Source organism: Mustela putorius, unplaced genomic scaffold (genome assembly GCF_011764305.1).
Source record: "Mustela putorius furo isolate JIRA1106 unplaced genomic scaffold, ASM1176430v1.1 tig00003987_pilon_pilon_pilon, whole genome shotgun sequence".
NCBI classification, from domain to species: Eukaryota; Metazoa; Chordata; class Mammalia; order Carnivora; family Mustelidae; genus Mustela; species Mustela putorius.
The window spans coordinates 4762699-4777313 of record NW_025422126.1 but is presented as its reverse complement, the minus strand read 5'-3'; the positions used below and the strand labels follow the sequence as shown (position 1 = coordinate 4777313).

Here is a 14615-nt window from a genome sequence, read left to right as displayed (position 1 = left end):
TAAGAAGCAACTTTCTGAGATCTTACAGATCATAGGTGGAAGAATTAAGATTTTTTTTTTTTAAGATTTTATTTATTTGACAGACAGAGATCACAAGTAGGCAGAGAGGCAGGCAGGCAGTGGGGGTACGGGGGAAGCAGGCTCCCTGCCGAGCAGAGAGCCTGATGTGGGGCTCGATCCCAGGACCGTGGAATCATGACCTGAGCCGAAGGCAGAGGCTTTAACCCACTGAGCCACCCAAGCACCCCAAAAACTAAGATTTAAACCAAGATTTCTATGTCTCCAAATCCCAAGCTTAAACACTCTACATACTGCCTCATGTACTATCATATTTTCATATACCAGAAGCAATAAGCAAGCCAGGGATTTAAAATAACAAAAGTTTGGGCACCTGGGTGGCTTGGTGGATTAAGCCTCTGCCTTGGGCTTGGGTCATGGTCTCACGGTCCTGGGATCGAGCCCGGCATTGGGCTCTCTGCTCAGCAGAGAGCCTGCTTCCCCCCTCTCTCTGTCTGCCTCTCTGCTTGTGATCTCCCTCTGTCAAATGAATAAATAAAATCTTAAAAATAAATAAACAAATAAATAAATAAATATTTTTTAAAAAAGATTTTATTTATTTGATAGACAGAGATCACAAGGAGGCAGAGAGGCAGGCAGAGAGAAAGGAGGGGAAGCAGGCTCCCAGCTGAGCAGATCAATGCGGGGCTTGATCCCAGGACCCTGAGATCATGACCTGAGCGGAAGGCAGAGGCTTAACCCATTGAGCCACCCAGGCGCCCCCAGGTAATAATTCTTTATTCTGTTTTTTATATAGTTCATGGCCTTTGCTAATAAACATCCTTTAAAATCTTGTAAGTAAAGAGATTAAAAAGGGAGCCATACAATGGAACTTGGAATTCATTTAGCTGGAGACAGTGACACATATGCTGCTAAACTATCAGAGATCAATTTTGATTAATTTTGATTTTCTGTACTGTGGAAGAAGGGCAACAACAAATCTGGCCCTGCTTAACAGACCTAGGGAAGAGCATTCAAGACCTCACAAACATTAGCCTGGATCTGACTTCACATCACTTCTCCTACAGTTTATCACTTCTAGTCAACCTGTCTGGCTCCTGCACTCCCTATCTATGCAGGCCACTTGGACTCCTCAGACCAGTCAGTTCTTCAGGCTGAATGTGAAGAAGGTTCCAGATATCTTTTCTATTCCTCCTCAATGTACCTATGTACTGACAGTCTTAGAAATAACCTTGCTAAGGTTAACATGTATTTACTAGATGATCTGTATGTAACCTAACAAATCATTATAAAGAAGTAACAAAACTTAAACTCAACCATACAAGTTATTTATAATGTCGTCAGGTACAATCAAAAGACTAACAAATATGTTAAGGATAGGGCAATACATAATTAATTCTCAAATGAGTCACACAGATGATGTGTACTATGGTTCCAAAGAAGGGAACAAGGTAAAGAATTATTGGGGATGTTAATACTTTTTAAAAAATACCTAAACTTGTAAAATAAGAATAACATTTATCACCTTTTTAATATTCCAATTATCGATAAAACATTGTTAAATTATAATTTTGTCCCACAAACCAGTTACAAAGGGAAAATGTTCTCATTTTGTCTCTATAACCTGTTATCAACTGGCTATATGGCTAATCCATTCCTAAAATCTGAACTGTGACTTAAATTCATAGGAACTGATAGTCAGTGTCAGGCTCTATCTTTGATATCTAGTGACGCAGCCATTTGCCACCCAGCTTTTACTGTCACCTCAAAGGACTAATAATGAGAAAATGTTGGCACACATCTCTCTCTCTCTCTCTCCTAGCACACAGCAGATAACCTCCTGGGGAGGATTTTTTTTTCACTTGTCAATTGCAGAAAACAACTATCTGTGTAAGTCAATTAGTTCTGGAGAGCAATAACAAGACTCAGTGTCAAAGGAATTTCTAATCCTTGAGGAAACAGCTCATTTAAATGGCCGGTTAGAGGAATTATTCGTGTTTTTGTAGAAAACTAGCTTCTGTTTCAACCTTTTCCACCTTTTTGGTGATTTGTCTCTGGGGAATCATTACAGAAGCCTTTTGGAGAAATCACCCTTCATACCTCCTTTGTGACCTTTGAAGGTCACCACACAGCTAGCATCTTCAGCTGACCAGATCTTCAGCTGGGCATCCATTCCCCCACTCAGAACCACAAGGCCTGATGGGAAAAACCTGCAACAATTCACATCAAATACATGTCCTTCCAATACTCTCTGGAAAAACAAAAGAAAATTCCATGCTAGTTCTCTTGTCCATTCCCTGATATTCTCTGACCTATCATATCCTTGGTCCTTTAAATGAAATATCTACAAGCTATGCCTACATGCTGGTTTTTAAAACTAGTGAGGTTCAAAAGGATCTCTTTAGCTCATTTGTATACCAGGCAGTGTTTTAAGAGCTACTGACTCCCTTTCCTGTAGCTCTGGCTACAGATATAATGGATTTGAACTCCAAGGTTCTCCCAGCCAGCCTTAAGTCTAGTTCTACATATAAGGAGCTGAGGAGGCTTGAGGACACTTTTACTCACCTCTTTTTAAAATTCTCTGCATAAGGTGGAGGAGTTTGGCCATATAATCAATGTAACAGCCTAGCTAATCTGGCTTAGAAGCTTATCACTGAAGGCAGTTCATACCAAGGGACCACCCACCTAGACATTCACTAGCCTGGCTTCTCCACTGTTCCAGGCCCAATCTGTTCTGGCAAATCACCAAGATTGAGGATGGTTCTCAGATTAACAAATGGGAGAACAAGATCAGTTGAGGTGCAGTGGTCCAATAAATTTAGAATGCACCACTCCACTTTCTGTGACCCAGTCTAAGGCTTCTCCAACCACCCTTCATGTATAAGAACCTAAAAGCATAACCAAAGCCTTTACTCTGAGTTCGCCATTAGAAGCCTGCCAGATCTTCATGCTCCCATCAGTACTAGAAGACACACCAAGACCGCCTCCACTGGAAATGTCCAGGCATGTTATCTGTTAAAAAGACAAAATAACTGGTGTTATAAATACTGAAATCCTCTTCTTTCCCTGAAATATGTTAAAGATTACTCCTGTTTCACACTCTTCTAAGACTTCTTCAGGCCTATGCTTCCCAACACAAAGGACAAGTGTTTTCATCTGAAGACTGAGGTGTCATCACCTATCTCCTAACAAAGCTAGCGTCAACATCTTTTATTTCTCAAAACAAAAAGATGTTCTTGTAATCATCTACAGCCTTCACTTCAACTATAAAGTTTTTACTATCCCCATATCACTTCTATCGTTTCCATCTTTTGCTATTTTTAAATTTTTTTTTAAGATTTTACTTATTTATTTGACAAAGAGAGAGAGAACACAAGCAGGGGGAGCAGCAGAGGGAGAGATAGAAGCAGGCTCCCCATGGTGGAGCAGGGAGCCCACTGTGGGGCTCAATCCCATGACCCTGGGATCACAGCCCAAGTCAAAGGCAGACACTTGACTGACTGAGCCACCCAGGCACCTCTCTTTTGCTATTTTAAAATTAAGATACCTCATTCTTAGGAATCCACGTACACAAAAGACAGTCAACTAAAACGTACCAGATGGATTCAAGAAAAAGCAAAGATGCTTCCAATTTACTTCTTCACATTCCCTCTGTAAAATCCTAATTGTGCGTATATGTGTATTTCAGAATAAGTAACAAAAAATTCTGATCCCTTTATGCAGTTTCAACATTAGCAATCACTTCATACATAAGCAATGATCATACACATGCATACATTTTTTTTTTATTAAAAAAAAACCCAGCTATGGGGCGCCTGGGTGGCTCAGTGGGTTAAAGCTTCTGCCTTCGGCTCAGGTCGTGATCCCAGGGTCCTGGGATCGAGCCCCACATCGGGCTCTCTGCTCCACAGGGAGCCTGCCTCCTCTCTCTCTGCCTGCCTCTCTGCCTACCTGTGATCTCTGTCTGTTAAATAAATAAAATCTTTTAAAAATATATATATATATTTAAAAAAAACCCAGCTGCAAATATTCCAGAAATGTAGGACTGAGATGTATAATCCCAGACATATTCCTGGATTCCCATAAGACCTAAATTATTAAGGGAAAAGTAGAGTAGGCTTTAATTACCCAATCTACCATTCTGCTTTGTTCTAAGCCAGCTGAGTCATCACGAGTAAATTAGGCAAGAACTAAAGGCATATATCTCTCACTCTAAGACTTTTTCTTCTTTACCTTGACTCCTCAGAATAGAAGTAGTATCTTTTAAAAAAATTTTATTTATTTATTTATTTTAGAAAGAGAGAGAGCACATTTGTGTGAGACAGTATAGGAGAGAGAATCCTCAAGCAGACTCCCTGCTGAGCATGGAGCCTGATCTCACCACCCTGAGATCATGACCTGAGCCGTAACCTAGAGTCAGATATTTAAGCAACTGAGCCACCCAGGTGTCCCAGAATAAAAAGTACTATTAACTTAATTGTGAATCCTTTAGTTTTAAGGATTATGACAATAACTAACCTTTATATCATGTTTTATCATTTATAAAACATTTTCAAATACACTATATCATTTGATTTTCATAATAATTCCATTCTGCTCCTAGCTTCCCATTGCTGGATACTGGAGACATGGATGTAAATATGACATAGTGCTGCCTTCACATTCTAGTACTGGAGTACCCAACTCTCAGATCTATCTTTCTTCTCCAAACTACCACTACCACCCTGAATCCTGTCTTGAGCCTGAATACTAGGATCATCAATTAACTTTTCAATTCTGTCTGGCTCCCCAACTACATGACAAGTTGAGCAATGTCCAGCACTTTTTTTCTGGGGAGGGGGGAAGATTTTATTTTTAAGTAATCTCACACACAATGCAGGGCTCAAACTTACAACCCCAAGATCAAGAGTTGTGTGCTCTGCCAACTGAGCCCAGCCAGGAGCCCCTGTCCAGCACTTTCGTAACACAGCCACAGACTATGTACATGGTAACTAACTCAACAAACACCAACGGACAGTAGTCTGGTAATAAGAATGAAGTACCTTAACAACATTAGGTAGGTGAGTAAAGCCAGCTGACCCATATCAGTAAGAGCAACTACTGTCCCCATTTGCAGGGCCCCAGAAACAAGACATTTAAACACTTCCCTACTCATGCTGAAATAGATTTAATCCTTAAAGCAACATAGCTCAAACTCTTTCCTGACTCAGGTGCTACCTATTCAACTGCTAGCTTTACAGTGGTCACCTCAAACCCAACCAAGTTCAAAACAGGACTCTCATTCCCGCCAGCTTCATACCAAAACAACTACTTGACCTGAACCAGTAAATGGCACTATAATTTACCCAACTCTTTGGAAAATTCTGGAATGATCCCAACTCCTCATTTTCACTCACATTTCACACCGAAGTCATTAGCAAATCCTGTCTGGTCCTACACCCGAAGAATGTAGGCGCTACACAACAGTTTTATTCACTACTATAGCCCCAGCACCCAGAGTACCTGGATTACAGGAGGCGATTAATGGATAAGTCATGGGGTGCCTGGGTGGCTCAGTGGGTTAAGCCTCTGCCTTCGCCTCAGGTCATGGTCTCAGACTCCTGGGATCGAGCCCCAGGTCAGGCTCTCTGCTCAGCAGGGAGCCTGCGTCCCCCTCTTTCTCTGCCTGCCTCTCTGCCTACTCGTGATCTCTCTGTCAAATAAATAAATAAAATCTTTAAAACAAAATGGATAAGTCACCTAATAATGAACTCAAATAAGAGGAAAGGAGAATATAAAATCGAAAAAGGGCACAATTAGGGCGCCTGGGTGGCTCAGTCGGTTAAGCATCTGCCTTTGGCTCAGGTCATGATCCCAGGGAATCAAGGCCTGTGTCAGGCTCCCTGCTCAGCAAGGAGTCTACCTCTCCCTCTGCCCCTCCTACCTATTTATGCTCTCTCTTGCTCTCTCTCTCTCATAAATAAAATCTCTAAAAAATAAAAAAGGCACAATTAATCATTTTTTTAAAATGACCTACTTCTCTCAACTACACTCAAATAAAAATAAGTAAATTTGGGGCACCTGGCCGGATCTTGATAGAGCATGTGACTCAGGGTTGTGAGTTCAAGCTCCATGCTGGGCACAGAGCTTCCTTTCAAAAAAATTAATTTTAATTTAATTTTAAAATATTGTATGGACATTGGGCAGGGTATGTGCTATGGTGAGTGCTGCAAAGTATGTAAGCCTGACGATTCACAGACCTGTACCCCTGGGGCAAATAATATATTATATGTTAATAAAAAATAAAAATCAATAAAAATAAAAATATAAATGTTGTATGTTATATGTATTATATACTGTATTCTTTTTTTTTAAGATTTAATTTATTTATTTGACAGAGAGAGAGAGATCACAAGTAGGCAGAGAGAGAGGGGGAAGCAGGCTCCCTGCTGAGCAGAGAGCCCGATGTGGGGCTCGATCCTAGGACCCCGGGATCATGACCTGAGCCGAAGACAGAGGCTTAACCCACTGAGCCACCCAGGTGCCCCTATATACTGTATTCTTAAAGTAAGATGGAGAAAAGAAAAAAAAAATGACCTATTTCTCAAAAGGTTATCCCAATTCTGCCAAAAAGTTTATCACTTCCTCCCTAGAAGTCTTCAGCACTATGTTCATATATTGTAGTGGTTGTCAACCAGGGGCAACTTAGCTCATCACATCAGGTGATGTCTGTAAACATTTTTAGTTGTTATAATTAGGGAATAGTCCCCTACAATAAAGAATTACCCAGCTCAAAATGTCAGCAGTACCATGGCTGAGAAACTTTGATATATTCTATTGTATCTCTCAGTTAATACACTGTCCCTGGAGGGGGCAGATATATTGTTACCTTATCTATTTTATATATCTTTGGCGTCTTAGTTCCTAGATCTAAAAAGTAATTAAATCTCAACTATCCAGTTCTTCCAAAGTAATAGAACACTGAAGAGTAGATTATAGGTCATACCAGCTATCTCCTTTCTCCAAACTTTTATTAAAGTAGAAAGGAAACTAATATTTATTGAAAAGCTATTATATTCCAGACACGTAACTCACTACTCTCATATAATACCCTCAAAAATCTATTAAGATAGGTATTTCTATTTTTCAGTTGAGAAATCTAAAGTGGTTTTTTTTTTTTTGAGAAATCTAAAGTTTAAGAAGTGATTAAGTAATATCCTCAAGGTGACACAACAGAGCAGGATGCAAACCTAGGTCAGAGTTTAAAGCTAGAGATCCATTTCTTAGTTCTAGCAAAAAAACAGATCAATGGGATGATCCTAATTATTGGATAAGTATGACAATTCAAGAGAGGGAGATATGGATGGATTACTTTATAGTGTCTTGATATGCTAATCATTAAAAAAATAATAAAGCTGATCCCTACTTTAAACCAAGTAATGAAAATAAAGTTTGAAATGTAGAAAAATAAAACATAAAAATACAAAGAAAATACTATGTAATTTTAACACTTACTTACTTACTATGTTTCAGACAAAATTCTGTTTAAATCCTTGTAACAGCCCCATGAAATATACTTTTACCACTATTTTACAAATAAAGAATCTGTGACATAGAGGGTAAGTACCCTGGCCTAAGGTCACAGTTGAACCAAAATTCAAATCCAATGAGTTTATCACTAGAGTCTGTGCTCTTACCTATTATGATGTGCAATTATAAGAGAATATACATAGGGGCACCTGGGTGGCTCTGCCAGTTAAACAACTCTTGATTTCAGCTCCAGGCATGATTTCAGGGTTCTAAAACTGAGCCCCACATCAGGCTCCATGCTGGGCATGAAGCCTGCTTAGGATTCTCTCTCTCTCCCTCTCTCTGCCCCTCACCCACCTTTCTCCCTCTCTTAAAAAAAAAAAAGAACATAGGGACGCCTGGGTGGCTCAGTTGGTTAAGCAGCTGCCTGCAGCTCAGGTCATGATCCCAGTATCCTGGGATCGAGTCCCACATTGGGCTCCTTGCTCGGCAGGGAGCCTGCTTCTCCCTCTGCCTCTGCCTGCCATTCTGTCTGCCTTTGCTCGCTCTCTCTCTCTCTGATAAATAAATAAAATCTTCAAAAAAAAGAAGAACATAAATATAAAATCATGGACTACCCTAATTATTGGATAAGTATGACAATTCAAGAGAGGGAGATATGGATGGATTACTTTATAGTGTCAAAAGTAGTTACCATAAGGGACGCCAAAAGTAGTTACCATAAGGGAATAAATTGATGGGCTTTCTTACCCACAAATAGACCAAAATACACCCAGAATCTAGTGTATTACTATGTTCTCGTCACCTATCTGATCATATTTTTTCTCGTTAAAGTCTTTTTAAATTTTCATCATTACAGTTATATTCTATCTTTTCAATGTATTTTTCTTGAAATATCTTATTTATTTATTTGACAGACAGAGCTCACAAGTAGGCAGAGAGGCAGGGAGAGAGAGAAGAGGAAGCAGGTTCCCCGCTGAGCAGAGAGTCCGATGCGGGGGCTGAATCCCAGGACCTGGGGATCAGGATCTGAGAGGAAGGCTTTACACCACTGAGCCACCCAGGTGCCCCCAATGTATTTAATGTTATTTTTGTATATATATGAGTTTTTCTTTTTTTTTTTTGAAACTAAATATTACAATTTATTCCATCTCCATGATTACAGACATTACAGGGCAGGGCAAGTACACAAGGCAAATAAAACAAACTCTTCTCCCATTTAACCAGATACAGCATTTTGGCAGTTTTATGATAATACATGTTGGCTAATCAATTGACTTGGGATGAAAGCTGGCAACGGCAAATGTTTGTAAATTAGATCTTCCTCCATTGTTACTCCAAGGAACTTAATTCCTAAACTACACTATAAGCTCTGAAATGGTGTATACCGCAATATTCTTCACGCTTTCACATTTAATCAGAATCTGACACCTCATCTTTTTTTATTTTTATTTTTATTTTTTTAAATTTATTTGACAGAGATCACAAGTAGGCAGAGAGGCAGGCAGAGAGAGGAGGAAACAGGCTTCCTGCTGAGCAGAGAGCCCAATGCGGGGCTGGATCCCAGGACCCTGGGATCATGACCTGAGCTGAAAGCAGAGGCTTTAATCCACTGAGCCACCCAGGCACCCCTGAATCTGACACCTCTTCTTAAGGTAGGGAATTCTTTTTTTTTTTTTTTTAATTTAAGATTTTATTTTATTTGTCAGAGAGAGAGAGGGAGAGAGAGCGAGCACAGGCAGACAGAATGGCAGGCAGAGACAAAGGGAGAAGCAGGCTCCCTGCCGAGCAAGGAGCCCAATGTGGGACTCGATCCCAGGATGCTGGGATCATGACCTGAGCCGAAGGCAGCTACCCAACCAACTGAGCCACCCAGGTGTCCCAAGGTAGGGAATTCTTTTTTTTTTTTTTTTTAAAGATTTTATTTATTTATCAGAGAGAGAGAGGGGGAGAGAGCGAGCACAGGCACACAGAATGGCAGGCAGAGGCAGAGGGAGAAGCAGGCTCCCTGCTGAGCAAGGAATCTTATTTATCTTATCTTATTTATTTATTTGACAGACAGAGCTCACAAGTAGGCAGAGAGGCAGGGAGAAAGAGAAGAGGAAGCAGGTTCCCCGCAGAGCAGAGAGTCCGATGCGGGGGGCTGAATCCCAGAACCTGGGGATCAGGATCCCGCTGGGATCATGACCTGAGCTGAAGGCAGCCGCCCAACCAACTGAGCCACCCAAGCGTCCCCAAGGTAGGGAATTCTTAAAGCTGTCTTCCTCCTGGCAATCTTTAAAATTATCATATAAAAATAAAATTGTTCTCCCAAGCATTGATTAAAATTGTTGTGCTGGGACCCCTTTTCAGAGCATTAGCTCCTTGAGAGAAAAGAGAGATCCTAACCAAATGCTTCCATGAATAACAACCTTAGTACAAGGTACCCAATGTCCTTCGCAGCAAAACTCAAGAAGTTAGGCCGCCCTGAACATCCTGACAAGTTTATCAGTATTTATATACAAAGGATATGTAAGTCTGATCCCAGACTAAGTACTGCAACATTAATCCTAAGAAATCATTCAGTTTCAGCACATGGAGTTCCTCCAAGATGCCAGAGCAAGTGAAAAATCACCTCAAAGCAAAGAGTGATGCATCTTTTACAAGTGAGAGGAAATCGAGGAGGAAAGAAAACTCCTCCCTCCTAAACTCCTCATCAAACCAATGGCTATTTTCACAGCTTTAATTGACAAAATCCAGTGTACTCATTTTCCTAACTGAAGGAGAGACTCATTTTCAAGGTGACTGTCAAGGTCAAGAAGAGCTTTCAGGGGGCACCTGGGTGGCTCAGTGGCTTAAACCACTGCCTTCGGCTCAGGCCATGATCTCAGGGTCCTGGGATCGAGCCCCACATCGGGCTCTCTGCTCAGCGGGGAGCCTGCTTCCTCCTCTCTCTCTCTCTCTCTCTGCCTGCCTCTCTGTCTGCCTCTCTGCCTACTTGTGATCTCTGTCAAATAAATAAATAAAATTAAAAAAAAAAAAAAAGAGCTTTCAGGCCTTTCTTTGCATGGCCCATGAATTCCAATCCCTCAATGGGAGTCTCCTTCTCGTTTATTGCTCTCTAAACACACTGCTGATAGTGCCTGAAGAGGCCGGTGCATGGGCCTGAGGAGCTGTCCCCGCCCTTGAAGAACTTCTTGGCAAATCAGCAATTGAAGCACAGGTCCTTCTCCCACTCCATGTCAGTGCAGGCCTGCCCTATGCGCTATTCATGATAGCAGTGGTGACAGTTAAGTTTTTCTTTCTTTACAGTTTTGGGATATAATTTCTTCTAACAAATAGACCAAAATACACCCAGATTATAGTGTATTGCTCTGTTCTGTTCACCTGTCTGACTATATTTTCTTTTTCTTTTGGCTTTTAATTTTCATTTTTATAGTATATTCTAACATTTCATTGTATTTAACTTTATTTTTGTACATATGTAAGTTTTTCTTTCTTTACAATTTTGGAATATAGTTTTCTTTTTTCTTTTTTAATTTTATTTATTTGACAGACAGAGATCACAAATAGGTAGAGAGGCAGGCGGAGAGAGAGAGAGGAGGAAGCAGGCTCCCCGCTAAGCAGAGAGCCCGATCGATGTGGGACTCGATCCCAGAACCCTGAGATCATGACCTGAGCTGAAGGCAGAGGCTTAACCCACTGAGCCACCCAGGCGCCCGGAATATAGTTTTCTAACAAACAAGCAAAATACACACAGGATGCAGTACATTGCTCTATTCTGTTCACCTGTCTGATTGTATACTTTTAAAGAAAAAAATTTTTTTTTCCGTTTCAGGTCTCTGGGGTCTTTGTTGCCATATTACTATTTTGTTCTCTCACTCATCTGTTCTCTGAAGAGAATGACAAGATGGAAAATCTCACCTCAAGAAAGAGAACTAGAGGTAGTACTGACTGCCAGGGACCTAATCAGTACGGATGTGAGTAATATGTCAGAACTAGATTTCAAAATAACAATTATAAAGAGACAACTGACAGAATGGGAGAAGATATTTGCAAATGACATATCAGATAAAGGGCTAGTATCCAAAATTTATAAAGAACTTATCAAACTCAACACCCAAAGAATGATCCAGTCAAGAAATGGGCAGAAGATATGAACAGACATTTCTCCAAAGACATCTAAATGGCCAAAAGACACATGAAAAAATGCTCAACATCACTCGGCATCAAGGAAATACAAATTAAAATACAATGAGATAACCACTTCATACTGGTCAGAATGGCTAAAACTAACAAGTTAGGAAACAATTGATGTTGATGAGGATGCAAAGAAAGGGGAACTCTCTTTCACTGTTGGGGGGAATGCAAGCTGGTACAGCCACTCTGTAAAACAGCATGGGGTTTCCTCAGAAAGCTGAAAACAGAGTTACCCTATGACTCAGCAGTTGTATTGCTAGGTATTTATCCAAAGGATACAAAAATGTTGATTTGAAGGAGAACGCGCACCCCAATGTTTCTAAGAGCAATGTTCACAATAGCCAAACTATGGAAAGGGTCCAGATGTTCACAGACAGATGAATGGGTAAAGAAGATGTGGTATAGGGGCAACTGGGTGGCTCAGTGGGTTAAAGCACCTCTGCCTTCAGCTCAGGTCATGATCTCAGGGTCCTGGTATCGAGCCACACATAGGGCTCTCTGCTCAGCAGGGAGCCTGCTTCCTCCAGCCTCCACCCGTCTCTCTGCCTACTTGTGATCTCTGTCAAATAAATAAATAAAATCTTAAAAAAAAAAAAAAAAAGATGTGGTATATATACATAATGCAATACTACTCAGCCATCAAAAAATGAAATCTTGCCATCTGCAATGATGTGGATAGAACTAGAGGGTATTTTGCTAAGCGAAATAAATCAATCTGAGAAAGACAATTATCATATGATCTTATTCATATGTGGAATTTAAGAAGCAAAACAGAGGATTACAGGGGAAGAGAGTTAAAAATGAAACAAGATGAAACCAGAGAGGGAGACAAACCATAAGAGACCTTTAATTATAGGAAACAAACTAAGGGTTTCTCGAGAGGAGAGGAAGGGGGTATGGGGTAACTGGGTGATGAAAATTAAGGAGGGCACATGATGTAATGAGCACTGGGTGGTATGTAAGACTGATGAATCACTGAACTCTACCTCTGAAACTAATAGTACATTATATGTTAATTAACTGAATTTACATTTAAAAATTTTTTTTAAAAGTATACACATTATTAAAATGTTTTAAAGTCAAAAAAGGAAGTTTCACCTTCTTGTAATAAAATATATTTCTTGTAATAACCTTTCTTGTAATAAACTATAAATCAAAAGGCACAATTCATAACTTGATTTCTTGAAAGCAAGGCAAATCTTTATTCACATTTACAAAGCAATCTAAGAGCAAAATTCACCTAGGATTTTTTTTTTTAAAGATTTTATTTATTTATTTGATAGACAGGGATCACAAGTAGGCAGGGAAGCAGGCAGAAAGAGAGGAGGAAGCAGGGTTCCCACTGAGCAGAGAGCCCGACGTGGGGCTCGATCCTCATGACCCGAGCTGAAGGCAGAGGCTTTAACCCACTGAGCCACCCAGGCCCCCCTCACCTAGGATTTTAACAAGAAATCTTTTCCATAACAGTTTGCATTTATCTTGCCCACACATACTATTATAGTCATTATTTTTAAATTTATTTTAGAGATTTGTTGGTGGAGGGAGGGAAAGAGGGAGAGAGAGAATCTTAGCAGACTCCCTGCTGAGTCAGGAGCCGAGATGGGACTTGATCCCAAGACCCTGAGATGATGACCTGAGCTGAAATCATGAACCAGACGTTCAACTGACTGAGCCACCCATGTGCTTCTATTTTAGCTGTTTTTTAAAAAAATCTCTTCTTTATCAAGGCTTTCCAAAGCAACCATTTAGTTTTCAAAGACATAATCACTCTGTCTTTTCATTTTCGTATTACATTGGTTTACTGTATTTAATTAACAAAGTTTCAAAAACAATATAATTGATAATGTAACTTATCCTTGGTAAGCATTCAATTTAACCAGTAGTATCGCAGTATGTAGATCCCAGAGAAGAGCTTACAAGCCATGAATGTGCTGTGAGCATCAGTCAGTATGTTTTACACAGGAAAGGCAGGGCAATAATTAACTCCATAAATTAGTTAAGTGGAAGTCAGAACATACCAAAAGCCTTATAACTTGCACTTCCCATGACTCAGCAACTCTATTTTATAAATGTATTCTAATTTCTTCCTAACTTTGTGAATAAAGGGTTAGCCAAATCATCAAAGTATAAAATTAGGAAATCAAAAATACCTGAAAGTCCAGTAATATAAGATTGGAAAAATGAATTGTAGTAAATCATACAGTAGGAATACTATGCAGCTCTTAAAAGAATATGCAAAGGGGCACCTGGGTGGCTCAGTGGGTTAAGCCGCTGCCTTCAGCTCAGGTCATGATCTCAGGGTCCTGGGATTGAGCCTTTTCTCTCTGCCTGCCTCTCTGCCTACTTGTGATCGCTCTCTGTCAAATAAGTAATAAAATCTTTAAAAAAAACAAAAAAATTTTTAAAAGATACTCTGGGGAAAAAAAAGAATATGAAGAAAGATGACATGCAACGATGTACATATTATTAAGGAATAGAAATACAAGTTATAAAACAGTATATACTATAAAAACCTACTTTGCTAAAGTATTTAACGAAAAAAGGGCAACGTGCCTGAGTGGCTTAGTTGGTTAAAGGTCTGACTTCAATATCAAGTCCCACATCAGGCTCCCTGCTCAGCGGGCAGTCAGCTTCTCCCTCCCTCTGCCCTTCCCCCTGCTCACACACACTCTCTCTCTCTTACGCTCTCTCTAATAAATAAATAAAATCTTTTAAAATAAAAGAAAGTAAAAAGATGAGAATTGAGTGAAATAATACATAAAGCTTCACATGGTGCAGACACATAGTAGCTATTACTACTATATTAATACAGCATTTGTAACAAAAGTTCACAATAGTTACTTTAGTTACTTTAGGTTGCAGAACGTGAGTGATTTTTCACCTTTTGATATTTCCTAAATTTTCATCAC

General features: G+C 39.9%; 1 protein-coding gene across 3 annotated transcripts in view; it reads right to left on the bottom strand.

The window, feature by feature from the left end:
* PAAF1 (proteasomal ATPase associated factor 1) overlaps positions 1 to 14615 on the bottom strand; it is a 44146-nt gene that overhangs the window by 20606 nt on the left and 8925 nt on the right. For all 3 annotated transcript variants that reach the window (XR_006604198.1, XR_006604197.1, XM_045071383.1), the window contains exons 5-6: positions 2932 to 3030; positions 2119 to 2269 (exon numbers count right to left, since the gene is read on the bottom strand). Coding sequence is in view for 1 of the 3 variants with exons in the window: in XM_045071383.1 (XP_044927318.1) it covers positions 2119 to 2269; positions 2932 to 3030 (250 nt within the window). In the remaining 2 variants the exon portion in view is untranslated. The remainder of the gene's footprint in view (positions 1 to 2118; positions 2270 to 2931; positions 3031 to 14615) is intronic.